The sequence below is a fragment of the Triticum urartu genome, chromosome 2A (genome assembly GCF_056163025.1).
Source record: "Triticum urartu cultivar PI428250 chromosome 2A, HENAU_Tu73, whole genome shotgun sequence".
NCBI classification, from domain to species: domain Eukaryota; kingdom Viridiplantae; phylum Streptophyta; class Magnoliopsida; order Poales; family Poaceae; genus Triticum; species Triticum urartu.
The window spans coordinates 739,460,347-739,488,284 of NC_141874.1; the positions used below are offsets into that span (position 1 = coordinate 739,460,347).

At 45.7% G+C, this 27,938-nt stretch overlaps 4 protein-coding genes and 1 pseudogene across 4 annotated transcripts; 3 read left to right on the top strand and 2 right to left on the bottom strand.

The window, feature by feature from the left end:
• The first annotated feature begins 1,314 nt into the window (after positions 1-1,314).
• LOC125527548 (uncharacterized) lies at positions 1,315-3,487 on the top strand. Its single transcript, XM_087542396.1, has 6 exons — positions 1,315-1,709; positions 2,148-2,325; positions 2,453-2,660; positions 2,851-2,990; positions 3,076-3,114; positions 3,224-3,487. Exons 1-6 carry the CDS (start codon positions 1,315-1,317, stop codon positions 3,308-3,310), a joined length of 1,047 nt encoding a protein of 348 aa, XP_087398522.1. The 3' UTR covers positions 3,311-3,487.
• Positions 3,488-15,585: 12,098 nt separating this feature from the next.
• On the bottom strand, positions 15,586-16,527 carry LOC125527952 (G-type lectin S-receptor-like serine/threonine-protein kinase At2g19130). The gene has a single exon (XM_087545325.1). It carries the CDS (start codon positions 16,261-16,263, stop codon positions 15,586-15,588), a length of 678 nt encoding a protein of 225 aa, XP_087401451.1. The 5' UTR covers positions 16,264-16,527.
• Positions 16,289-17,154, bottom strand: LOC147987484 (G-type lectin S-receptor-like serine/threonine-protein kinase At2g19130 pseudogene; annotated as a pseudogene).
• A 3,007-nt stretch (positions 17,155-20,161) lies between these two features.
• On the top strand, positions 20,162-23,628 carry LOC147987485 (uncharacterized). The gene is made up of 5 exons (XM_087542397.1): positions 20,162-20,406; positions 20,491-20,868; positions 21,308-21,485; positions 21,609-21,739; positions 23,247-23,628. The coding sequence occupies exons 1-5, from the start codon at positions 20,162-20,164 to the stop codon at positions 23,626-23,628; spliced, it is 1,314 nt and encodes a 437-aa protein (XP_087398523.1).
• Positions 23,629-25,694: 2,066 nt separating this feature from the next.
• On the top strand, positions 25,695-27,514 carry LOC147987486 (uncharacterized). Its single transcript, XM_087542398.1, has 4 exons — positions 25,695-25,939; positions 26,024-26,401; positions 26,840-27,017; positions 27,143-27,514. Exons 1-4 carry the CDS (start codon positions 25,695-25,697, stop codon positions 27,512-27,514), a joined length of 1,173 nt encoding a protein of 390 aa, XP_087398524.1.
• The last annotated feature ends 424 nt before the right edge of the window (positions 27,515-27,938 follow it).

Here is a 27,938-nt window from a genome sequence, read left to right on the forward strand (position 1 = left end):
ACCCACTTGCAATTTGATTCTCATGCCTTTTTGCTTTAAGTTTGTTCTCCAAACTTTCTCCATAATCCTTTCTTCATTTATCGAGGCTCCTCCTAAATTCTCAACATTTTTTGGACCTACCGAATACCCACTTCCTTCTCACACTCATTTGAATTAAATTCAAATGCGTTTGAATTCAACTTCACACACGTGGTCATTTCTATTTTTCTTGGATCAAACTCATTTTTATGAGTCCGAGAAAAATACCCTCCTGCTCAAGCTCCATCCCTAACCTCTCTTTCTTTTCTGTCTTATCTCGTTTTTTTTAATATTAATATAGCAGAAAGAGAAGGGAAGGGGAGAAGAGACCCCCAGCGGAACCCAGCAGCCAGGCCTCTGGCCATTTCCACTCCACTGGGCCGGCCTCTAAGGCCCATCCGCAGGTCCAGCTTTCCTAAATAAAAAAATTAATTTAAAATTTCGAATGTTCAAAGACTGTCTAAAATATTCATGAACACAAAACATTCATTTTTTTCATATATTTATAAAATACTCATGTTTTTCTAAAAATCATGGTTTTTGAAAATCTGCATAAATTTTAAAATATCCAAGATGTTAAAATTAATTACGGACATAAAAATGTTCAATGTTTCTATAAAAGGGTCATAGAAAAACTTAATGATTTTTTAGAAGATAATAATAAAATGAATAAATATAAAAAACAAAAAAGCAGACACGGTATAAACATGGCAGGAAAACTCGCGCTCTATAGAAAACCACAAAGAGTCTGAAGAAAAGCACTCCCAGAGGTGCCGGGTGTGCGATTTGTACTCCCTCCGTCCCAAATTACTCGTCGTTAAAATGGATATATCTAAAATTAAAATACATCTAAATACATCCATACGTACAATAAATAATTCGGAACGGAGGGAGTACCATTTTTCTGCAAGCGAAGAATAGCATGGTCCAAACACAAAATACGAAGACGGGTTCGGGAAAATTGATTATAGAGATTTCAAAGAATCCCTTATATGCTCTTCATCAGGACAAAAGAGAAATCAGCATTTTCATCGCCAAAAAGGAAGGAGAGTGTAGCCCTACTCGGCCCGAGCTCCAAGCGGGCCGCACGACAGGCCGAGTCTATCTAGCCTGAATAAGTATAGAACCCAACCGCGTGAGTAGTTTTCTCAATCTCTTTTTTTCCCCTCCGCCTCCTCCCCAACCAAGAGACGAACTCGCCGAACCCTAATCCCCCCCTCCGCCGACGAAATCGCCGAACCCTAACCCCCCCTCCCCAAATCGATCAAGCCGGCCGGCGGCCCTCCCTCCCTCCTCATGGCGCCCAAGCATCTTCCTCCGGAGTCCCTCCCGTGGTGCATCCCCACCGGCGGCTTCCACCCGATCACGATCCATGTCCGCGTCAACAGGGACGGCACGCACCTCCCCAGGCACCTCCCCGTCACGGGCGGGCCGTTCTGGGACTTCGCGGATCTCGAAGACGCCGTCTGCGCGCGCTACGCCTCCATCTACCTCAACTGGCATCGCCGGAGGAAGCCCAACGACCCGCCGCCGCCTTCAACGTATTACATCAGGGTCATGTTGTATTACATCAGGGTCGATCACGGGGGCTCTTTCCACACGTATCCTTATGCGGGCGGGCCGTTTCAGAGCCTAGATGAAGCTGACAAAGCCATGGATCGCTATTTTCTTGAACATAGGGACCCAAAACTGTAAAGTTCCTCAACCACCTGTTTCTCCTGGTTTTGTTCTGTTTGCACACCTGCAATTGAATATGTTCAGACTTAACTAGCCACATGCAAACAATGCATCACTTTGTTTATTCTTATCTGAACTCTAATATGCACAGTTGATTAGCAGCCCTTTGCCCCACGCACCTCTGTTTATATCGATGCTGTTAGCTAGAAGTTAAGTTCCATTATCTGGTGAAAGCAGTTTGCTATATGAAATCAAAGAAGGCACAGGAGCTTATATATAGGCATGTGCAGTTTTGTTCTGCATTTGTTGATCACTAGCATGAATTATTTTAACAGCATCCTATGCAAACTAGTGCATCATAGCCCTATTGATAGCATTTATATGGTCCTTGTATAACTTTCTATTCTCCACTGTTGGGAATTGGCACTGACCATAATTTGGATATAAATTAGGTTAATGCACCAAGGTGGGGTTTCTTCACTGGAAATGGCCATAGAAGCAGCTCTTTACTGGCCTGATGGCGCAAGGAAGCATTCAAAGTCAGATCACGCTGAGAGAGTCCGTAATGGAAGGCGCCGATTACTTCAAGCTTTGGTGGACAAGCATAACGAGGATCACAGTCTTTTGGGGGTTTGTTCTCTTCTCTCTCTCTCTCCAACCTGCCTTCACTCTCTGCCCCACTATCACGACTGCCCTATGTCTTGTACTGATTTATCCATGTAAGAATTGTTGATCTGACCCATGCTTCATATTTTAAGATTTTGCGTATGAACTCAAAGATGTTGTGGAGTGCAAAGTATTTAGTGAGAAGCGTGGGTGGTACTATCATCTCAATTTCACTTTGACTAAAGGAGCTGATCGTGGCATCGAAGATCTATTCTTTGTCGAAGTCAAATATGTGCGACCAGTAAAACAAGAAGAACTGTCAGTCAGCTGCTTCTGCATGATTAAACCTACCGATAACGGTAATGCTATACCCTCCCCTTATATCAAGTATTGCCTTTGGTGGGTGGCACTAAGTTGAGCTTATCCCAGCATGGCTGAATACACAGAAATCTTATACCTTCAGTTAGTCAGCTGTTATTATATACGTTCGTGCCCATTGGATCACTTTGCGCCTAACTCTTGTTTTCTTTCTTTTTTTTCTTGACGAAGGACACTGCTATGGCTGTACCAACAATGGAAGTGTCAATATGAAGCACCCCAACAGTGCGGATGAATACACTGGTGGTCACTTGGATGTTGGTATGCCATTTGGATGCTATTCAGACTGGAGCTACTGGGATTATAACGATGTATGACATGACGGTTTATTTCCTCTTTTAACATTTTTGCTGCTTTGCTGTTGCTGACTACATGTGTGAAATCCCCACTTTACAGCTGGAAGCCAAGAAGAAAGAGCTCAGAGCTGTGTTCACGGTAAATCGCATTTCTGTTGTTAAGGCAGCTACTATTTGTTCTAATAATACAATGCTAGTTACTTTTGTTGCTTGGTTGTGAACCATTGCTTGTGCATTTATTTGTATAGGGCGTTGATCCTGAGGTGAAGGAAGTCTCCACGGTGCCTCCGAATGCATTTTTGCAGGAGGGCAGCAGAGAGGAGCTTTGTATATGAGAGCCGAGAGCTGGACCCAGCACAAGAAGTTGGAGACCCAAGTAGCTTTGCTCTTTCCTGTTTGTAAGACACAAAGCAAATAAGAGTAGTCTCTGTTGCCACTAGGTAGAAAGCTACGCTGACAAATTGAGCAGGATTTCCTTCCTAGCGCCTATTGTTAGCTCCCCTGTTGGCCTTGTTACTACTTCGTTTGTGTGGTCAGTATCTACGTTTCACTGTACTGATAATGCATCTGCTTTACTGTAAATAAAATGAGATTTCTGTCAGATTTTCTGTGATGTTGTCTATTGGGTTGATGGCACGCGAGATCAAGCACTTAGGCCTCTTTGATTTATACGATTTTGAAAATCTAGAAATAGGAAAGTATAGGGTTAAAGTGGCATGCCCAGTTGAATCCTACTCCCTCCGTTCCAAATTACTCGTCGTGGTTTTAGTTCAAACGACGAGTAATTTGGAAGGGAGGGAGTATAAGATTAGTAATGAGTGTTTGATGTCATAGAAAAAACGAAGAAATTGTAAAAAGAGGTTGGAGTGGATGTTAGATTCCATAGGAAAAATTTCTATGGGATCCAACCTTATGATTCAGACGACCAACATAGGAAGTATTTTAATCCTTCAGAAATCCTATAAAATTTCTTTGAATCAAATGAGCCCTTAATTCTGGTTCATTTACGATGTAATGTGCTTGTTCGTAAGTCGTAACAAGTCACTGGTAACTAGTTGATGCCATTGAACTGAACGGCCACCTATGCCTGAAAGACCGGTCACCAGTGAACTAGCGACAACATTTTTCACGTATGGGCCTGCACTTCATAATTTTCAGGACGGTTTTGCCCTCTCATCGATTCACCGCGTCATAATTTTGAAGAGGAAGCACCGCGTCGCTGGCTCGTGGCTTCGTCCCGCCTAGCGCCTGCCTCGCCTTGTGTAAGAGCATCCCAGCCGTTCGCCCCCCCGGATGTCGGAAAAGAGCCGTCTGGGGCGAACCGGCGCTAACTTGGCGTGTGGGGGCGACGACTGGGAAGGTCGCCGCTAATATCGCGCGAATTCGGCGATATTTCGTATAAATTTGTGCAAATCGGCGATCTGGCATGAACTCGGCGAAATTTCATTGAAATTTGTACAAAAAACATAAAACATGCAAACTACGCCTACTGCTACGCCAAACTACCCTAGCCACTGTGCACCGCCCCGCCATCTACATGCCGAGAAGTCTGTAGAAACGCGTGTATGCATGCTTTCTGTTTTTGTGATGATTTAGTTTCCTCACATTTCTATTTCTTCGCTCTGATCTTCGTCAAATTCATCCGAGTTTGAGGAATTTCTAAAAGTCTCCCATCCACCCCCCTCTGGGAGTAAACCTCCGCTTTCAAGAGGGCTCCGTCAAGGGGACCCCTTATCACCATATCTTTTTCTTTTGTGTGCAGAGGGTCTTTCTAGTGCTTTGGCTCATGCAGAGGAGGTTCGTGGCATTGAATGTATCAAGGTGTGTAGAAATGCATCATCGGTTTCTCATTTACTCTTTGTTGATGATTCCCTGATCCTTATGAAAGCAAAGATGATTAATGCAACCTCATTGAGACCGGTCCTGAATGACTATTGCGCCAGTTCTTGTCAAATGGAGAGTGAAGGAAAGAGTAGTATATTTTTCAGCTCCAATGCTAATGTTGATGTAAAGGTCCAAGTCCGTGTTGAATTAAATATTATGATTGATGCCCTCTCTGATACTTATCTTGGCCTGCCGGCTATGATCGGATTAGATATGAATGAAAGTTTTACACATCTTGTTGAAAGGGTGGTGAACCGTGTGAATGGGTGGAGGGAGAAATTATTATCCCTCGGTGGTAAGGAAATCTTGTTAAAAGCTGTCATCCAATCAATCCCCATGTTTGCTATGGTTGTTCCTAAATTACCAAAGAAGGTATGCAAGGAAATTAAGGGTGTTATGGCAGTTTTCTGGTGGGGAGACATAGAATAAGAAAAGAAAATGCATTGGGTAGCTTGGTGGAGGATGTGTCTTCCAAAATCAAGTGGAGGCATGGGGTTCAGAGATTTACACGCTTTTAACTTAGCAGTGCTGCCTAAACAGAGTTGCAGAATGATTACTCATCCTGAATCTTTATGTGCCCAAGTTCTGAGAGCAAAATATTTCCCTGACGTGAATATACTAAAGGTAGGATCGAAGAAAGGCTCCTCCTACACATGGCAAAGCATTTGGGCAGGACTACATACGTTTAGGACAGGACACATTTGGAGGATCGGATTTGGTGAGAAAATAGGTATATGGGATGATCATTGGATCCCCTCGAGCCCCACAAGGATGGTGTTCACAAGGAGAGGCAATACATTGCTGAGAACAGTAAATGAGTTGATGATTCCTCACACGAGGATATGGGATGAAGACCTGATCAGAAGTGTGTTTCGTCCGGTGGATGCTGAGAACATTTTAAGAATTCCATTGTCAGAGCACCTTGTTGAGGATTTTGTGGCATGGAACAGAACCAAATCTTTCTCCTTCTCCGTACAGTCTGCGTATTACACTGAGTGAGAGCATCAGTTCGGGGCGAGAATGAACAACGCCCAAGGTTCAGCTACAATCAGGCCAGTGTGGGATATAGTCTGGAAGTTGGAAGTCCCAAGCAAAACCAAAATTTTCATTTGGCGGGCACTCCATGGTCTGATTCTGGGAATGTCTGTTTTAGCTCATAGACACATCAAGGTCTCGCCGGTTTGCCCAATATGGCAAACATGGCTTGAGGATGTTAAACATCTGCTGTTCTCATGCCCACGTGCTACCCAAGTTTGGTCAGCCCTTGGACTGGAAGAAATCATAGATCAAGCACTACAGGTTGGTCGCTCTAGCTCGGTGGTGCTCGAGGAAATTCTCAGGAGGCCAAGAGGTCCCTCCCCAATTCTTGGTCCGCTGGGATTGCATGAAACAGTGGCGGTGGCGTCATGGTACATTTGGTGGGAGCGTTGGCAGGCACGCAAAGGTGAGATTGTGAAAACTCCAAAGAGTACAACTTTTGCCATCCATGCAATCATGACAAACTCGGCAGTAAAGAAGTCAAGCAGCCCTGTTAGAACTGGCTGGGTCAAACCAACCACTGGATCCTATAAATTGAACTCTGATGCATCTTATTTTGAGGATGGCTCGGGTGTTGTAGCTGTTGTTTTAAGGAACAGTAGAGGAGAAGCTATTGCGGGTGTCGTTGAACCATTTGTTTTTACTGCAAGTGCAATGATGACAGAAGCATTGACGATCCGTCGCGGTTTTTAGCTTGTTCAGCTGATTGGATGCACCAAGGTCCTAGTTGAATCAAACTGCCTGGAGGTCATCAAGGCATGCAATGGAGAGACATATATTTTGGCTCCTTAGTCACCAACACTTGCGGATTGCTTTCATTTGGCCCGTGAAATTCCGTCTATAAGATTCAAGCATTGCTCTCGGGAGGCCAACACCTTGGTACATTTCCTTGCTAGACATGTTTATGATGTAAACTTGGTCTACTGGTGGGATGAATGGTCCACCTACTTTTCTTCTTCCTCATGTCTTGAAGGATGTAACATTTTCGGACCAACAATAAAGTGCCAACTGGCTTTCCCTCAAGAAAAGTTTAATCAGTACCATGATTTCGAGTTTGAGACGCGTTTTTTGCGTTTGTTATTTATGTGCTTTACAAGAAAGTTGGTCTTAGTATTAGCATATTAGTTTATTTGTGTTAAGTCCCACATGTGCGTAAACTATATTGTTTATTTATATCTCTTGAAAGGTTTTTTTAAGACATACTTGCAAGGTTGTTACTTTCACGTGTGTGTAGAAGTGTATTTTAACCGTTTATGAATTTTATTGGGTTCATATGTGAACTCATCACCAATTCAAATTTTAATAAGTAGAAAATAAAGAAGAATAAAAAAATGTGCACAAAGCCCCAAAAAACTGGAAAACTCAACCATATTACTTTTGGAAATGATAAGTACCCGACGTCACGTACGTGCACATGGTAAATGAACTTTTTTATGGCAATTTTAATTGATGCGAGGATGTCAATTTTTGCTTACAAGCACGACAATTTTCTAGCAAAAAATAAACTAAGGCAGATTTGTCATACTCGCCAACTAAACTTGTCATCCTCAACAAATATATATTGCCATAAAAACGTTTGTTTTGCCATGGTCACCTACCTCGTTCAGAAGTTATCGGCATCCATAATTCTATAAGAACTGAAATAATGATTGGCATCATCAAACACAGAAGCTATAAGAGGTTATCGGCATCCACAATTCTATATAACTGAAATAATGAATGGCATCATCAAACGCAGAAGCTATAAGGGGCAAACATAATGCATCGCATCAATTGTAGAATTGCAAAACTGACAATACTACTAGTTAATTGCATTGCAACAATTAAAAAAGTTCGCTTGGCCCAGTCACCCCAAAACAGCTCCGCGTAAAGACAACTAGTTGCTACTTTAAAATCCTTGGTTACTGTACCATAGTGTGGCAATTTGTCCTATGCTTACGCCAAAACAATGGCATCACTTTGTTGTTACCACAGTGTGACATTTGTCCTACGCTTACGCCAAAACGTGGCATGCCATAGCGTAACAGCACTCATGAGGTCTCAGAGTCAAACGTTGCAGTCACGCGAGCTCACGGCAGCTTCGCCCACAGAGCCAACCAAGACAACTAGTAGTTGTTACTTACTGCTAAGATCAATGGTTACTGTACCATGCATATTCTGACTTTTTCTCAGGACAAAGCGATGGCAGCTTCGCTGACAGAATGCTAATCGTCGAGAAGGGCGTCGATTTCCGCAATAGCATCCTCATCATTTAGCAGGACATCATCGTCATCATTGGCGGCCGCCGGACACACAGGAGCTGGTACAGCCGATCAATGTAGACCTGATCAAAATAGACTCTAGCAATTCCCTTCTCTCCAAACTTTTCGCCATACGAGTTGAGGAAAAGTAAGTACGGCCTTTGAAGCGGAGAGGGCACCATCTGAACCCATGGGCATATGCACCCAATTTTCATAAAATGCATTTTAAGCACATTTTAAAATGTCAAAAAAATCAAAAGAAAATATCACGCATACAAGTTCGCAAATGTGTGTGCACGGCACAAAGTTTTATGAAAAAATGTCTTTTTGTTTTGCCTCTGCAAAAAAGACAAATTTCAGTGCTTCTAAATAGTGTTTCATGACATAATGTTTTGTCTTTTTTGCACAGGCCATAAAAAAGTTGTTTTTCCGTGAAACTTTATGCACGCATATAAAACAAGGAGACGTACCCATGTAATTTTTTTCAGATTTTTTTAGAATTTAGAAATGTGTTTTCCAAAATGGGTTCATATGTAACCGGGTTCATCCATGTACTTCTCCTTCGAAGCGGGCCAGCTTCACCGTAGCGAATGAAAACCACCATGTGACCACATATCGGAGGCTCAGGCGAAGGGTCCCTCGGATCACTGAACTCGTAGATCTCGCCGGGTCTGAGTTTTTCTAGGTCCGGGCCAACCGGGATGACGCCCATCAGGGGTTTCCCACTGAGAATGTACTGCGCCAACCGTCGAAACCCCGGATGGCGCACTGTTCTGTGTGAACTGAGTCGAATGGTCCTCGCCTTGGGCCAGGAATCTAACGTGGCCTCAACGCCAACTTCCTCGAAAAACTCCAAGGCCTTGGACGCACGGAAGCCCCAGGCTCTGCGCCTGCGGTTGTCCTCCTCAAGTGTCATGCCGATCCGAGCCTGGTACGCCTTGATGAAGTTGGGAGTATCAAAGGTAATCCTGGTTATTCCGCTGCTGCTGCTACTCGGGGTGCTGCTACTCGCCGTGTTGCTACTGACACTCGCCATGCTGCTAGTCGCCGTGCTGCTGCTGCTCGCCGTGTTGCTACTGACACTCGCCATGCTGCTAGTCGCCGTGCTGCTGCTGCTCGCCTTGTTGCTACTGACACTCGCCATGCTGGTAGTTGCCGTGCTGCTGCTACTCGGGGTGCTGCTACTGGCCGTGTTGCTACCGGTACTTGCCATCGGAGTGCTGGTACTTGGCCCGTTGTTGAGCAGATGCTGTGCTTGATTCCTAACCCATAATATTTCTGCTGCTGTGAGTGCGGCCTCAAACACGCATGTCAACTCATCCTCCTGGTTGCGCAAGGAGAATTCCATGTTGCCGTTGTCTTGTCGTTCCATCCGGAAATCGCCGTCCAAGTTGTCATACAGCTTGAAGTCACCGTCCATCCTGCCTGCAATTGGATAACAAGATTCATATTCGATCAGCTAATCATCGTCAGTAGTAAGGCACAAGCCACGGCATGCAGATCGAGGTAGAATATACTAATACACTACAGATTCTTGGTTTTGCCAAACTGTCAAATAGGTTCCGTGCAACGCAACACAAGATTAGAACAACGACGAATGTAACCAACCAAACAAAGCAATCGCGTTGCGACGAGAGGAGGAGGGTCCATGAATCCACCGCCACAACGAAATGGTTTAGGAGACGAGCCGCTCCACTCCGGCATCTCGCATTTCCGCTCATCGGCGAGGCGCCCACGCCGGCGCGCCCAGAAATTGCCGCACGGGAAGCAGGTGTGTGGTTGATCGACTCACCTTAGAGAAGCGGTCGATCCGGACCCGGCTGGAGGGCGGAGATGGCGACGGCGACCGGCCGGGGATGACGTGAGGCGGCCGGATTGCGAAGCCGACGGCGAGGGGCGCCCGGGCGAAGACGGCGGGGGTCGGGGGCGACGCGGCGGCGACCAGGGTTTTAGGGACAGGTTCCGATCTAGAAACAGACTTGACTCGTCCGCTGCCTCCGATCCGATGTGCCTCTGCCTTGTGGGTCCCTTTTGACTAGTCAGTTGGTTCGTGCAAACGGCTCTTTCGCTTTTGCGCCCGCGAGGCCGGAGACCAACCGAGATGCGGGTGGCGGTGCGCCTCTGTCAGAGATCCTCGGAGGCCGAGCTGTTGCGCACCCCTCCGCCGTGCGCGAGACGTCCTCCGCGCCCTGATGAGCTCCCACTTGAAGGCGGCGCACATGAGAAGGTCACGCGAGCCGTGGCTGGGCACGGCGCACCAGTCCACGAGCGTCTTGCGCACGCCGCCGAGGCTGGTACCACCGCCATGCGCTTTCCCTCCGGCGACACCAGCGCCGCCGCAGACACCTTCGAGTTGCTCTTCTTCGAACGCGTTGATGTCGGACAGCTCCGGCCGGCATGTCCCTTGTGGGCGGCGAAACCGGCGTGCATGCATTGGCATCAATCGACGTCGGTTCCGCCTTGTCTTCGCGAGCGAGCTAGCCATGATCAGCGACGTGACCTCCGGTAAGGGAAGTCGGACAGTATCTCCGGGTAAAACTCCAAGGCAATGGCACGTACTCGTCGGACTGGACCCACGGCGGCGTCGTTGGCGTTGGCCGATGATGCCCGTCCTAGGCGAGGCCGAGCTGCCGAGGTTGCCTGGCACCGACGCGTCCTTGGCCCGCAGCCTCTGTCGGTCACCGGCGAGCAGCGCAGCGAAAAGCTCCGGCTCGCGCCCAGAGCATGCCGCGGCGCGCCTCTATGAGTCTATGGAGGTAGAGCACCCCATGGCCGGCCGGCTATGGCGTCCGGACGAAAACTTCGAAGCAACTAGCTCCCGGTCACTCCCGGATGGACAAGCGTCCTGGGTCGCGTCGCCTTCACGTACGGAGTTCCCGGCGTTGCTGCAGCCGGGGTACTCGAACGGGCAGCACACGTTTGCGGTCCTTGCGGCAGGTGCTCGCCTTGGCCGGGCAGCGCCACGCCAGGCACACGCTCTGGACGCCATACGAGCTGGCCACAAAGCTGTAGTGGTCGCACTACTACGCCGGCGACGACACCGGCGTTGGAAAAGCAATCAAAACCGCCGGCTTCTGCATGCCTCTCCGTATACTGGCAAGTCCTTTCACTCCATCAAACTGGTACAAGTACAGCGTAAGCACATATTTATGCATGGAGGCAAAATTTGACCTCATGCTCTCTTCCTTTCCAACTAAGAACGCTGAGGAGAAATAGCCACTTTGACTGTGATTTTGATCGATTTGAAGGCCGATCCAGAAGATGTTGTAGTTGAAGAAAATGTAGATCAAGGAAAGATCTATCCATTTATATGTTTTTCGTTCACATGCACGCTATTTTTGTTTTGCTTGATTAGCTCCTAGGTATGCATCCTTTGCTGGTTTAGGCATTAGTTGATCATTTTGGTGAGTCATTTGGAGCATTTTGAGTATGATTTATCGCGAGAAGTGAACTAAGAAGTTGAACCTCAAGGTATGGGCTATGTAATACATGAGTTTTTCGTGACATGCATCGTGCAAATTTGTTTGTTTTTGAGCTTGTAATTAGCTAAGTGATGTTGTATTACAGATTTTTTGGAACATGACCGGACAAGATATGGTGCACTTATCTATACCTACTAATAAAAGAAATAGGTATTTTTAGACCGTCATGCTATTTTATAGAAAACCCCTGATTTTTCTGACATTAAACCCGCAGTAGATTTCAAATGTTTTTAAAAATACTTATATCTTCTAAACCGTAACTCCAAATTTAACATGTTATATATGAATTTTGATTAGAAAAATATGTAGAATCCGAATATGATGTTATTTAATTGTTAACTTTTTAAAAATATACTATCTAGGATGCAATGTTAATCAATAATGCATTATTCGTCTTTCTTAATACCGATATACAAAATTGTTCTTTTCTAGACAAAAAAATCTCTCTTTATGCTTAAAAAATCATGTATCTTTTTAACAAATCTTTATGTATTTAAGCAACATGCATGTGAAAAAAATATACAAGAGTTACCCTAAGTTGGTGATGCTTAAACTGAAAACCGCCCTTGATGCACACATGTCTCCGTAGTGTGCTAATGTTTCATCGTCTGTTTTTGGTCGTTTTCCTTACCGGCCCATAACAATACCCCATTTCACACATGACATGAATAAATGCATGATCACTTGCCCGTTTTTTTATACGGATTAAATCTATATGCAAGCTGTGTTGAAATAGAATACCTGTGGAATCTTGAACCGCGCTTTTGTAGGCTAAGACCATCTTTATTTGGGCCGTAGCTACAAATTCTCAGATCATAGACCATTTTTGTAAATTAAGAGCGTGTGATATTTTTTTCTCCCGTCGCAACGCACGGGCCTTTTTGCTAGTAGTACTAATACTGACAAGATGTTGCTGCAAATGTTGTACATCAATATTAGTATGTCCATCTATGTTTTTTTTCACAGGCACAATGTTGTTAGTGTTGTCATTAAGTTGTAATTAGTACTTTTGTTGTACGTTTAGGACGGTTTAGAGGTGATGTAGTTGCAAATGGTGCACTTATAGTACCAAACAAGGAGGAGATGACGTAGTTGAAATATTGTGTGTCGATCTTGGATCTCCCTTTTGAGGTGGTGACTGCATGCAAAGAGCAATGAAGACATGTGGAAAGCTACACTTTGTCTCCTTGGAAGATGCAGATGGACTAGGAAAATCAAAGCACGTTTGGTATTTGCCCTCAAAACAATTGTAGCAACAGTAGATTGCTAGAGATAAATAGATGAGATGCAAAGCATCGCGCTAAAGACGACCTTGTCAGAACGATCCAGAGTAGGCGGTGATGCGGTCGGCTAGAACGATACGAGTATATAGCAAAAAACTATCACAATGTCTACAAAAAAAACTATCACTTTCTTTAATCTTTCGAAAAACTACCATAAAATTGATTCGTTGTTCCAAAACATCCTAATGAGCAGACGATTTAGAATTAATCTGGTTTATGACAGGTCAGACCCGCTACTAAACAAACCATTAATTGACTGTTTGTTTGACCGTTAACTTACATCTAGGTCCCACATGTAAGTGCTCTCTCTCTCCCTTAATTATCTTTCTTCTCTCCCTCTTCTTTCCTATCACTCTCCCGAGCCATTGCTGGGCACCACCACGGGCTGCCGCAGCCAGCACCACACCCGGTGTAGCCACAGCCGTCCACCACCACGCCATTGACACGATATAATTTACGTTGACCAATATCTATATACTGCTATTTTGTTATTGTGTTGAAGCAACACACATGTATCTATTTTTCACTAGTTTGTGACAACACAAGGACATTCAGCAAGTCAGTCTCTGTAACAAAATATAATACAGTTTTTTGATATTATCATAGTGTCAAAAAAGTCATATATTTTCCCTAAACAATTCTTATATTTTTATACAAAGAAAGTAGGAAATAGAACCATAACACCAAAATATTATTATATTGAAAGAAATAACGCAAAATAGATGCCATTGGCTCTTTTTTAGGTGTTTTTTTTAGAATTTTTTGTGAGGTGTAAGCTTCCGTTTGGGAATAGTATGAACAAAATTGATTCATAAATTCAAAAATGTTCCCTTTTGCAAAATTTGTTCACAAATTGAAAAAAATTGCTCTAAGAGTTTCAAATAATGATCATGCTTTTTAAATTTATTTGGAATTTCAAAAATATTCCTATATTCAATTTTTTCTACACAAATATGAAAGATGTTCGGGTAAATTCAAAAACAATTGGTTACAATTTTTTATGTTTTTTTAAATCCAAATTTCTTGGTGCTTTTCAAAAAATATTTATGTTGATTTTTTTAGTCCACGAATAATGAAAAAGAAACAAAAAACTAACCAAAAAAAGAAAAACAAAAAGTGAGAAAATTATCGGTTCCCTACAATAACCAATCGCTGAGGGATAATTGTTGTATTCCACGTTTCCTACTTAGGCACTAAAGCTTATTGGCTCATGTGGCTAGTGACGAGCGGTCAACAACGGGAGTTACAGGGTTTGATCCCTTGCACTGCTATTTCTTTCTGGTGAATGTTTTTTAAAATTTGAAAAAAACAGGAATTTCAATTTTTACGGTTTTCATTTTTTTTTCAGAAACTTAAGAAATGATCACGTGTTCGAAAAATATTCGGTAAATTTATATATTGTTCGTGCTTTTGCAAAATTGATCAAAATTTTGATAAATGTTGGCATTATCAAATTATGTTCTCAAAATTCTGAAAATTTTCAGGATTTTCAAAATTTGTTTCTATTTAAAAAATTACAGATTTAAAAAAAAATCAAGTCGTTCAAAAAATTGTCAAATTTTCAAACATTGCTCGCTTTTAAAAATTTTGCTCACAGTTTCCAAGAAATAATCAAAAAAGGAACCATAACACCAAAGTATTATTATATTTGAAAGAGATGCCATTAGCTCTTTTTTTATAATTGTTTTCTTAGGTGTAAGGGATGCCATTTGCTTCCGTTTGGGAGTAGTATGAATAAACCTTTGCGGCGCAAGAAGCAACCGCAGGCCGGCCAACTGTTCCGCCTCGATCTGGACTGTGCCTACTGCCAAGGCCCTGCTGGAACAACACGGCCGGCGGCCGCGAAACCTCGTCATTTCTCTCCCTTGCGCCGATTTCACTGCACCACCGTAAAAAAGGGTCGACGGCAAGTTTTTTTAAAAAAAGGTCGACGGCTAACGGCGCGGCGGCGCCATCCGGCCGGGGTCCACGGCGGCGCGGTGGCCCCGTTCGCCGGAGGAGCGTGCCTCAGCCAGAGGCCGCGCGCTGCCCCGTCGAACGGCGCTAGCCGCATCGCGCGAATGGCACAAGGCGGCGGAACGACAGGGCGATGGTTGCCGTGCCGGCCGCGCATCGTGATCGTCCAGCGCAGCGCCTCTGTTCTTTCCGCACGCCGTCCGGGGAGACGGTGGCGTCGCGCCATCAGCATATTCGCACGGCGGCGGGGCCGTGCGGACTCCGACTGCTCGGAGATGTCGAGCGGGGTAATCAAGGTTGGGATCCCGAGGCCAAGCATTTCGGTATTGTTCATTATAAGGCTCGGAATTGGGGAGAAAATCTTAGGATTAGCTTTTCATGATTTTGGGGGATTTGACATTAGGGCTACTGAAAATATCTGCAATTCCCCTCTTCTCTATGCTAACCGGGCCCCAAAGGCGCTAATTGAACATTAACATGATTTGTATCTTGACATAGTTGCACCAACCGAAAAGATCAAAGCATGAGCGCGATTAGTGAGCAGAGCAACGTAATTCTTCCTGAGCCCAAATGTAGCCACGCCTTAACTGAATCTTAAGCTTAGCATAGTAGTAGCTTTCACAGCCTGTTTGGCGAGACCAAATTACAAGAGTAGTATACAAAGGAAAAGCAGTAGGCTCAACTACCATGTAAAAAGGAAGATTTAAGCAGAAACCAAACTTAGCAACTAGATTATCTTCGGATTTGGCTGCCCTGCAACGGCTTGAAGTAATCTTGGCACCGGAGGCGTCTCAACTTCAGACAGACACTCGAGAAACTGCACCACCTCACTCATCGTCGGTCGATCAAACTCATCATCTTGAATACACCAACATGTGACTTTGCAAACTCTTTCAACCTCCTCCAGATTCGCTTCGCCCAGCAATTTCACATCCACCAGACTTGCAACGTCTCCCTCAATAAGACTACGTGCAACTCGCACCGGAAAATATCCTTCATGGGTACCGTCTTGGGAGGATGATTGCTTGCTCGACTTCCTGCTACCTGATACGATCTCTAACAGAACCATCCCATAGCTGTAAACATCAACTTTTGATGTGATGGCAGTTCCGCTGATCCACTCAGGAGCAAGGTACCCGATGGTTCCCCTCATTGTGGTAACGACCTGACTGAAATCCCTTCCCAAAAGTTTGGCCATTCCAAAGTCCGCAACCTTAGGGGTGAAAGACCCGTCCAGAAGTATATTCTCTGGTTTGATATCACAGTGTATAATGCAGTCCCGACAGCTTGAATGCAGATAGGCTAGTCCTCTAGCAACCCCAAGAGCTATTTTGTACCTGGTAGTCCAATCCAACACCATGCCATTGCTTTGGAAGAGATGGTGATCCACGGAGCCATTGGGCATGTACTCGTACACAAGTAACCTCCTGTCACCCTGGCAGCAAAAGACAATCAGTTTCACCAAGTTGACATGCTGGACGACTCCAGTTGAGCTCACCTCAGCCCTGAATTGCTTCTCTCCTTGGCGGACTCCATCAAGCCTTTTCACCGCTATGGCTGTCGAGTCACTCAGGGAACCCTTAAATACTGAACCAAAACTGCCGGCCCCCAACTTCTCTGAGAACCTTTTTGTTGCAGACTGTAAATCGACATACCGAAATGCGATGATCCCCATGCCAATCTGAGCATCATCACCATACTGCTTCTTTTTTACCATCCAAATCATCAGCAGAAAGATGAAAACCAAAGCGGCAGTGCTTGCACCAACAGCAGCGCCAATGATCAGTCCCCTTCTGTTGGTTTTACTGCTTGGCACTTCTTTTGCAGCGAGGCAGAGGTGAAGAACACTGTTACCTTGTTGCCGAACGTTGAGCAGCTTGTCGTGCCAAACAGAGCAGCCACCTTGATCGTAGGAATACGCAGTGCAGGAGCAGCTTCCCAGGCATGCAAGTGAGCATTCATCTGCAGTGGTGGCCCTCACAATGTTCCTGGCATCAGCAGGAAGTTGGACAGAAGTCATAGGGTAGAACTTATCTGTCTCACCGCCGGCTCTACTGTTGTTGCTGTTGCAGTAGAGTGGAGTATTTCTTGCGCATCCAGCAGATCGATCAACAAGCTCCCAGTCTTGAGGTGACCGTATGGAGTAGCCCTTCATGCAGCTGCAGGAGGGGGACGGGACATCACTGCAGACCGTGAAAGGGCCACATGTAGCATGGACATCACACTGAGATTTCGGCACCGTGTAGACGGCTTGCCAATCTTGTGATGACCCCTCGAACCACAAGAGCACCTTCATTTAACTGGAGACGTCCATTATGCTGTGTGACAGCACTGTCGGATCCTCAATGGCATACTGGACGTACTGCTCTTCTTTGTTGCTGGTGAACTGAAGCGACAGCCATTTCTGACCCATGCTCTCCGGGATGTTGTTGAAGTATTGGCCGTCCCAGTCCCCGCTGGACCAGTATTGCTTGGACGAGTTGAACATAGAAACAATGGAAGTGTCACCACTGTCGCCAGATAACTCGTACGAGTACATGCCGGGAGTCTGGTCAACGGCATTCTACGTGGAGACGAGACGGCGGATCAACCCTTTGCCCCACATGCAAACAATGCACCACTTTGTTTATTCTTATCTGAACTCTAATATGCACAGTTGATTAGCAGTCCTTTGCCCCACGCACATATTTGTCGAAGTCAAATATGTGCGACCAGTAAAACAAGAAGAACTGTCAGTCAGGCATTTGGGAACGGCAGCGACGTGACTAGGGAATGTTGTATTGCATCAGGGTCGATCACGGGGGCTCTTTCCACACGTATCCTTATGCGGGCGGGCCGTTTCAGAGCCTAGATGAAGCTGACAAAGCCATGGATCGCTATTTTCTTGAACATAGGGACCCAAAACTGTAAAGTTCCTCAACCACCTGTTTCTCCTGGTTTTGTTCTGTTTGCACACCTGCAATTGAATATGTTCAGACTTAACTAGCCACATGCAAACAATGCACCACTTTGTTTATTCTTATCCGAACTCTAATATGCACAGTTGATTAGCAGCCCTCCTGGGTCAGGCATTTGGGAACGGCTGCGACGTGACTGGGGAATGTTGTATTACATCAGGGTCGATCACGGGGGCTCTTTCCACACGTATCCTTATGCGGGCGGGCCGTTTCAGAGCCTAGATGAAGCCGACAAAGCCATGGATCGCTATTTTCTTGAACATAAGGACCCAAAACTGTAAACTTCCTCAACCGCCTGTTTCTCCTGGTTTTGTTCTGTTTGCACACCTGCAATTGAATATGTTCAGACTTAACTAGCCACATGCAAACAATGCACCACTTTGTTTATTCTTATCTGAACTCTAATATGCACAGTTGATTAGCAGCCCTTTGCCCCACGCACCTCTGTTTATATCGATGCTGTTAGCTAGAAAGTTAAGTTCCATTATCTGGTGAAAGCAGTTTGCTATATGAAATCAAAGAAGGCCCAGGAGCTTATATATAGGCGTGTGCAGTTTTGTTCTGCATTTGTTGATCACTAGCATGAATTATTTTAACAGCATTCTATGCAAACTAGTGCATCATAGCCCTATTGATAGCATTTATATGGTCCTTGTATAACTTTCTATTCTCCACTGTTGGGAATTGGCACTGACCATAATTTGGATATAAATTAGGTTAATGCAACAAGGTGGGGTTTCTTCACTGGAAATGGCCATAGAAGAAGCTCTTTACTGGCCTGATGGCGCAAGGAAGCGTTCAAAGTCAGATCACGCTGAGAGAGCCCATAATGGAAGGCGCCGATTACTTCAAGCTTTGGTGGACAAGCATAACGAGGATCACAGTCTTTTGGGGGTTTGTTCTCTTCTCTCTCTCCAACCTGCCTTCACTCTTTGCCCCACTATCACGACTGCCCTATGTCTTGTACTGATTTATCCATGTAAGAATTGTTGATCTGACCCATGCTTCATATTTTAGGATTTTGCGTATGAACTCAAAGATGTTGTGGAGTGCAAAGTATTCAGTGAGAAGCGTGGGTGGTACTATTATCTCAATTTCACTTTGACTAAAGGAGCTGATCGTGGCGACAACATTTTTCACGTGTGGACCGTGTGGAACCAGATCCCGAGGTACCACTTGGGTGTGGTGCCGTCAGAGAAGTTGCTCCCGGTTTGGAATAAGCTGAGTGCGAACCTGTCGTTGAGGAACACGAGCTTCTCGCGGCCCGCGAGCTCTTGGTTGGGCGAGAGGGTGTCCGTGGCGGCGTGGCACAGAGGGAGGGCGATGAGCAGGAGAAGCCCGAAGACCGGCGGAGACATGGCTGGATGCATGGAGGAAGAAGACGAATAGTGGGAAGGAGGACTACTGGCGTGGAAATTTTATGATTTTTTTTTGAATTTTTTTTGAATTTTTTTGATTTTCAAATTTTTGAATTATTTTAACCTCTAGTCTGTAATCACCACCCCTCATCACTTCTCAATTTATCCTCTAATCACCCCTCATCATTCCAAATCATCTAACTTCCCGAACGGTCACCCATCCTCCCACTCCCCCAGCCTGAGCACGCTTAACTTCCGGGTTCTATTCTCCCTCGCTCCAAGTCCGCACTTGTTGTTTTCCTGACAATACTAAGATGTCAATCCTATTAACCTTCAGGAATTTTGCTTGAGCATGAAGTGACACATTTCATAGTAACACTAATATTTCTTGAATAATTAGTTTGACCATTGTTTGACCACAGTTTGACCAAATTTGACCAAAATTGAAATAACTGAAATAATTATTTAGTAACACTAATATTCTAGAATAATTAGTTTGACCATTGTTCGACCACAGTTTGCCCACTGTTTGAATTTTTTTTCGATTTTTTTCACTCTAGATCTTAAAAGCCCCGTAACTTTTTTCTATTAGGTTTTTGAGGATTTTGAAAATGTTTAACGGGGTTCCCCCTTTTAAATTCGGATGTAACTTTTCGAGTAGATGACTTTCATATAAAAAACTTTTTCATCCGAGTTAGTATGCAAAAGTTATGCCCATTTTTACATCGCGAAAAAGGAAGGAGAGTGTAGCCCTACTCGGCCCTAGCTCCAAGCTGGCCGCACGACAGGCCGAGTCTATCTAGCCTGAATAAGTATAGAACCCAACCGCGTGAGCAGTTTTCTCAATCTCTTTTTTCCCCTCCGCCTCCTCCCCAACCAAGAGACGAACTCGCCGAACCCTAATCCCCCCCTCCGCCGACGAAATCGCCGAACCCTAACCCCCCTGCCCAAATTGATCAAGCCGGCCGGCGGCCCTCCCTCCCTCCTCATGGTGCCCAAGCATCTACCTCCGGAGTCCCTCCCGCGGCGCATCCCCACCGGCAGCTTCCACCCGATCACGATCCATGTCCGTGTCAACAGGGATGGCACGTACCTTCCCAGGCACCTCCCCGTCACGGGCGGGCCGTTCCGGGACTTCGCGGATCTCGAAGACGCCGTCCGCGCGCACTACGCCTCCATCTACCTCAACTGGCATCGCCGGAGGAAGCCCAACGACCCGCCGCCGCCTTCAACGTACATACGACCATCTTCTAGTTGAAATCGATTTGTTTTACTTGCTAATAATCGATCGATGTGCGTTTGGATTGCCTTTTCTAGCGATAGGATTTTCCAATCCGAGTTCGTGGTGGCGAACGGGAAGCAGGCTTCACCGCCCGTGCTGCAGAGGCCGCAGGAACCTGCTGCAGATGTGTCGTCGCTCAAGCAGTCGCTGAGCGCTACAACACTGGAGGAGAAATCGCCCGCCGTTTCCTTCGGGCAGCCGGATCAGGACACTGTTATGGCCTCGGCACCATCACCTCCTGGGTCAGGCATTTGGGAACGGCTGCGACGTGACTGGGGAATGTTGTATTACATCAGGGTCGATCACGGGGGCTCTTTCCACACGTATCCTTATGCGGGCGGGCCGTTTCAGAGCCTAGATGAAGCTGACAAAGCCATGGATCGCTATTTTCTTGAACACAGGGACCCAAAACTGTAAAGTTCCTCAACCACCTGTTTCTCCTGGTTTTGTTCTGTTTGCACACCTGCAATTGAATATGTTCAGACTTAACTAGCCACATGCAAACAATGCACCACTTTGTTTATTCTTATCTGAACTCTAATATGCACAGTTGATTAGCAGCCCTTTGCCCCACGCACCTCTGTTTATATCGATGCTGTTAGCTAGAAAGTTAAGTTCCATTATCTGGTGAAAGCAGTTTGCTATATGAAATCAAAGAAGGCCCAGGAGCTTAGATATAGGAGTGTGCAGTTTTGTTTTGCATTTGTTGATCACTAGCATGAATTATTTTAACAGCATTCTATGCAAACTAGTGCATCATAGCCCTATTGATAGCATTTATATGGTCCTTGTATAACTTTCTATTCTCCACTGTTGGGAATTGGCACTGACCATAATTTGGATATAAATTAGGTTAATGCCACAAGGTGGGGTTTCTTCACTGGAAATGGCCATAGAAGAAGCTCTTTACTGGCCTGATGGCGCAAGGAAGCGTTCAAAGTCAGATCACGCTGAGAGAGCCCGTAATGGAAGGCGCCGATTACTTCAAGCTTTGGTGGACAAGCATAACGAGGATCACAGTCTTTTGGGGGTTTGTTCTCTTCTCTCTCTCCAACCTGCCTTCACTCTTTGCCCCACTATCACGACTGCCCTATGTCTTGTACTGATTTATCCTTGTAAGAATTGTTGATCTGACCCATGAGTCATATTTTAGGATTTTGCGTATGAACTCAAAGATGTTGTGGAGTGCAAAGTATTCAGTGAGAAGCGTGGGTGGTACTATCATCTCAATTTCACTTTGACTAAAGGAGCTGATCGTGGCGACAAAGTTTTCACGGGTGGACCGTGTGGAACCAGATCCCGAGGTACCACTTGGGTGTGGTGCCGTCGGAGAAGTTGCTCCTGGTTGGGAAGAAGCTGAGCGCGAACCTGCCGTTGAGGAACACGAGATTCTCACGGCCCGCGAGCTCTTGGTTGGGCGAGAGGGTGTCCATGGCGGCATGGCACAGAGGGAGGGCGATGAGCAGGAGAAGCCCGAAGACCGGCGGAGACATGGCTGGATGCATGGAGGAAGAAGACGAATAGTGGGAAGGAGGACTACTGGCGTGGAAACTTTATGATTTTTTTTTGAAATTTTTTTTGATTTTCAAATTTCTGAATTATTTTAACCTCTAGTCTGTAATCACCACCCCTCATCACTTCTCAATTTATCCTCTAATCACCCCTCATCATTCAAAATCATCTAACTTCCCGAACGGTCACCCATCCTCCCACTCCCCCAGCCTGAGCACGCTTAACTTCCGGGTTCTATTCTCCCTCGCTCCAAGTCTGCACTTGTTGTTTTCCTGACAATACTAAGATGTCAATCCTATTAACCTTCAGGAATTTTGCTTGAGCATGAAGTGACACATTTCATAGTAACACTAATATTTCTTGAATAATTAGTTTGACCATTGTTTGACCACAGTTTGACCAGATTTGATCAAAATTGAAATAATTATTTAGTAACACAAATATTCTAGAATAATTAGTTTGACCATTGTTTGACCACAGTTTGCCCACTGTTTGAATTTTTTTTTGATTTTTTTCACTCTAGATCTTAAAAGCCCCGTAACTTTTTTCTATTAGGTTTATGAGGATTTTGAAAATATTTAACGGGGTTCCCCCTATTAAATTCAGATGTAACTTTTCGAGTAGATGATTTTTCATATAAAAAACTTTTTCATCCGAGTTAGTATGCAAAAGTTATGCCCATTTTTACATCGCCAAAAAGGAAGGAGAGTGTAGCCCTACTCGGCCCGAGCTCCAAGCGGGCCGCACGACAGGCCGAGTCTATCTAGCCTGAATAAGTATAGAACCCAACCGCGTGAGCAGTTTTCTCAATCTCTTTTTCCTCTCCGCCTCCTCCCCAACCAAGAGACGAACTCGCCGAACCCTAATCCCCCCCTCCGCCGACAAAATCGCCGAACCCTAACCCCCCTCCCCAAATCGATCAAGCCGGCCGGCGGCCCTCCCTCCCTCCTCATGGCGCCCAAGCATCTTCCTCCGGAGTCCCTCCGCGGTGCATCCCCACCGGCGGCTTCCACCCGATCACGATCCATGTCCGCGTCAACAGGGACGGCACGTAGCTCCCCAGGCACCTCCCAGTCACGGGCGGGCCGTTCCGGGACTTTGCGGATCTCGAAGACGCCGTCCGCGCGCGCTACGCCTCCATCTACCTCAACTGGCATCGCCGGAGGAAGCCCAACGACCCGCCGCCGCCTTCAACGTACATACGACCATCTTCTAGTTGAAATCGATTTGTTTTACTTGCTAATAATCGATCGATGTGCGTTTGGATTGCCTTTTCTAGCGATAGGATTTTCCAATCCGAGTTCGTGGTGGCGAACGGGAAGCAGGCTTCACCGCCCGTGCTGCAGAGGCCGCAGGAACCTGCTGCAGATGTGTCGTCGCTCAAGCAGTCGCTGAGCGCTACAACACTGGAGGAGAAATCGCCCATCGTTTCCTCCGGGCAGCCGGATCAGGACACTGTTATGGCCTCGGCACCATCACCTCCTGGGTCAGGCATTTGGGAACGGCTGCGACGTGACTGGGGAATGTTGTATTACATCAGGGTCGATCACGGGGGCTCTTTACACACGTATCCTTATGCGGGCGGGCCGTTTCAGAGCCTAGATGAAGCTGACAAAGCCATGGATCGCTATTTTCTTGAACATAGGGACCCAAAACTGTAAAGTTCCTCAACCACCTGTTTCTTCTTGTTTTGTTCTGTTTGCACACCTGCAATTGAATATGTTCAGACTTAACTAGCCACATGCAAACAATGCACCACTTTGTTTATTCTTATCTGAACTCTAATATGCACAGTTGATTAGCAGCCCTTTGCCCGACGCACCTCTGTTTATATCGATGCTGTTAGCTAGAAAGTTAAGTTCCATTATCTGGTGAAAGCAGTTTGCTATATGAAATCAAAGAAGGCCCAGGAGCTTATATATAGGCGTGTGCAGTTTTGTTCTGCATTTGTTGATCACTAGCATGAATTATTTTAACAGCATTCTATGCAAACTAGTGCATCATAGCCCTATTGATAGCATTTATATGGTCCTTGTATAAGTTTCTATTCTCCACTGTTGGGAATTGGCACTGACCATAATTTGGATATAAATTAGGTTAATGCAACAAGGTGGGGTTTCTTCACTGGAAATGGCCATAGAAGAAGCTCTTTACTGGCCTGATGGCACAAGGAAGCGTTCAAAGTCAGATCACGCTGTAAGAGCCCGTAATGGAAGGCGTCGATTACTTCAAGCTTTGGTGGACAAGCATAACACGGATCACAGTCTTTTGGGGGTTTGTTCTCCTCCCTCTCTCTCTCTCAAACCTGCCTTCACTCTCTGCCCCACTATCACGACTGCCCTATGTCTTGTACTGATTTATCCATGTAAGAATTGTTGATCTGACCCATGCTTCATATTTTAGGATTTTGCGTATGAACTCAAAGATGTTGTGGAGTGCAAAGTATTCAGTGAGAAGCGTGGGTGGTATTATCATCTCAATTTCACTTTGACTAAAGGAGCTGATCATGGTGACAACATTTTTCACGTGTGGACCGTGTGGAACCAGATCCCGAGGTACCACTTGGGTGTGGTGCCGTCGGAGAAGTTGCTCCCGGTTTGGAAGAAGCTGAGCGCGAACCTGTCGTTGAGGAACACGAGCTTCTCGTGGCCCGCGAGCTCTTGGTTGGGCGAGAGGGTGTCCGTGGGGGCGTGGCACAGAGGGAGGGCGATGAGCAGGAGAAGCCCGAAGACCGGCGGAGACATGGCTGCATGCATGGAGGAAGAAGACGAATAGTGGGAAGGAGGACTACTGGCGTGGAAAATTTATGATTTTTTTTATTTTTTTTTGAATTTTTTTGAATTTCAAATTTCTGAATTATTTTAACCTCTAGTCTGTAATCACCACCCCTCATCACTTCTCAATTTATCCTCTAATCACCCCTCATCATTCCAAATCATCTAACTTTTCGAACGGTCACCCATCCTCCCACTCCCCCAGCCTGAGCACGATTAACTTCCGGTTCTATTCTCCCTTGCTCCAAGTCTGCACTTGTTGTTTTCCTGACAATACTAAGATGTCAATCCTATTAACCTTCAGGAATTTTGCTTGAGCATGATGTGACACATTTCATAGTAACACTAATATTTCTTGAATAATTAGTTTGACCATTGTTTGACCACAGTTTGACCAGATTTGATCAAAATTGAAATAACTGAAATAATTATTTAGTAACACTAATATTCTAGAATAATTAGTTTGACCATTGTTTGACCACAGTTTGCCCACTGTTTGAATTTTTTCGATTTTTTTCACTCTAGATCTTAAAAGCCCCGTAACCTTTTTCTATTAGGTTTTTGAGGATTTTGAAAATGTTTAACGGGGTTCCCCCTTTTAAATTCGGATGTAACTTTTCGAGTAGATGACTTTTCATATAAAAACTTTTTCATCCGAGTTAGTATGCAAAAGTTATGCCCATTTTTACATCGCCAAAAAGGAAGGAGAGTGTAGCCCTAGTCGGCCCGAGCTCCGAGCGGGCCGCACGACAGGCCGAGTCTATCTAGCCTGAATAAGTATAGAACCCAACCGCGTGAGCAGTTTTCTCAATCTCTTTTTTCCCCTCCGCCTCCTCCCCAACCAAGAGACGAACTCGCCGAACCCTAATCCCCCCATCCGCCGACGAAATCGCCGAACCCTAACCCCCCTCCCCAAATCGATCAAGCCGGCCGGCGGCCCTCCCTCTCTCCTCATGGCGCCCCAGCATCTTCCTCCGGAGTCCCTCCCGCGGCGCATCCCCACCGGCGGCTTCCACCCGATCACGATCCATGTCCGCGTCAACAGGGACGACACAGACCTCCCCAGGTACCTCCCCGTCACGGGCAGGCCGTTCCGGGACTTCGCGGATCTCGAAGACGCCGTCCGCGCGCGCTACGCCTCCATCTACCTCAACTGGCATCGCCGGAGGAAGCCCAACAACCCACCGCCGCCTTCAACGTACATACGACCATCTTCTAGTTCAAATCGATTTGTTTTACTTGCTAATAATCGATCAATGTGCGTTTGGATTGCCTTTTCCAGCGATAGGATTTTCCAATCCGAGTTCGTGGTGGCGGACGGGAAGCAGGCTTCACCGCCCGCGCTGCAGAGGCCACAGGAACCTGCTGCAGATGTGTCGTCCCTCAAGCAGTCGCTGAGCGCTACAACACTGGAGGAGAAATCGCCCGCCTTTTCCTCCGGGCAGCCGGATCAGGACACTGTTCTTGCCTCGGCACCATCACCTCCTGGGTCAGGCATTTGGGAACGGCTGCGACGTGACTGGGGAATGTTGTATTACATCAGGGTCGATCACGGGGGCTCTTTCCACACGTATCCTTCTGCGGGCGGGCCGTTTCAGAGCCTAGATGAAGCTGACAAAGCCATGGATCGCTATTTTCTTGAACATAGGGACCCAAAACTGTAAAGTTCCTCAACCACCTGTTTCTCCTGGTTTTGTTCTGTTTGCACACCTGCAATTGAATATGTTCAGACTTAACTAGCCACATGCAAACAATACACCACTTTGTTTATTCTTATCCAAACTCTAATATGCACAGTTGATTAGCAGCCCTTTGCCCCACGCACCTCTGTTTATATCGATGCTGTTAGCTAGAAAGTTAAGTTCCATTATCTGGTGAAATCAGTTTGCTATATGAAATCAAAGAAGGCCCAGAGCTTATATATAGGCATGTGCAGTTTTGTTCTGCATTTGTTGATCACTAGCATGAATTATTTTAACAGCATTCTATGCAAACTAGTGCATCATAGCCCTATTGATAGCATTTATATGGTCCTTGTATAAGTTTCTATTCTCCACTGTTGGGAATTGGTACTGACCATAATTTGGATATAAATTAGGTTAATGCAACAAGGTGGGGTTTCTTCACTGGAAATGGCCATAGAAGAAGCTCTTTACTGGCCTGATGGCACAAGGAAGCGTTCAAAGTCAGATCACGCTGTAAGAGCCCGTAATGGAAGGCGCCGATTACTTCAAGCTTTGGTGGACAAGCATAACGAGGATCACAGTCTTTTGGGGGTTTGTTCTCCTCTCTCTCTCTCAAACCTGCCTTCACTCTCTGCCCCACTATCACGACTGCCCTATGTCTTGTACTGATTTATCCATGTAAGAATTGTTGATCTGACCCATGCTTCATATTTTAGGATTTTGCGTATGAACTCAAAGATGTTGTGGAGTGCAAAGTATTCAGTGAGAAGCGTGGGTGGTACTATCATCTCAATTTCACTTTGACTAAAGGAGCTGATCATGGTGACAACATTTTTCACGTGTGGACCGCGTGGAACCAGATCCCGAGGTACCACTTGGGTGTGGTGCCGTCGGAGAAGTTGCTCCCGGTTTGGAAGAAGCTGAGCGCGAACCTGCCGTTGAGGAACACGAGCTTCTCGTGGCCCGCGAGCTCTTGGTTGGGCGAGAGGGTGTCCGTGGCGGCGTGGCACAGAGGGAGGGCGATGAGCAGGATAAGCCCGAAGACCGGCGGAGACATGGCGGGATGCATGGAGGAAGAAGACGAATAGTGGGAAGGAGGACTACTGGCGTGGAAACTTTATGATTTTTTTTTGAAATTTTTTTTGAATTTTTTTTGAATTTTTTTGGTTTTCAATTTTCTGAATTATTTTAACCTCTAGTCTGTAATCACCACCCCTCATCACTTCTCAATTTATCCTCTAATCACCCCTCATCATTCAAAATCATCTAACTTCCCGAACGGTCACCCATCCTCCCACTCCCCCAGCCTGAGCACGTTTAACTTCCGGGTTCTATTCTCCCTCGCTCCAAGTCCGCACTTGTTGTTTTCCTGACAATACTAAGATGTCAATCCTATTAACCTTCAGGAATTTTGCTTGAGCATGAAGTGACACATTTCATAGTAACACTAATATTTCTTGAATAATTAGTTTGACCATTGTTTGACCACAGTTTGACCAAATTTGACAAAAA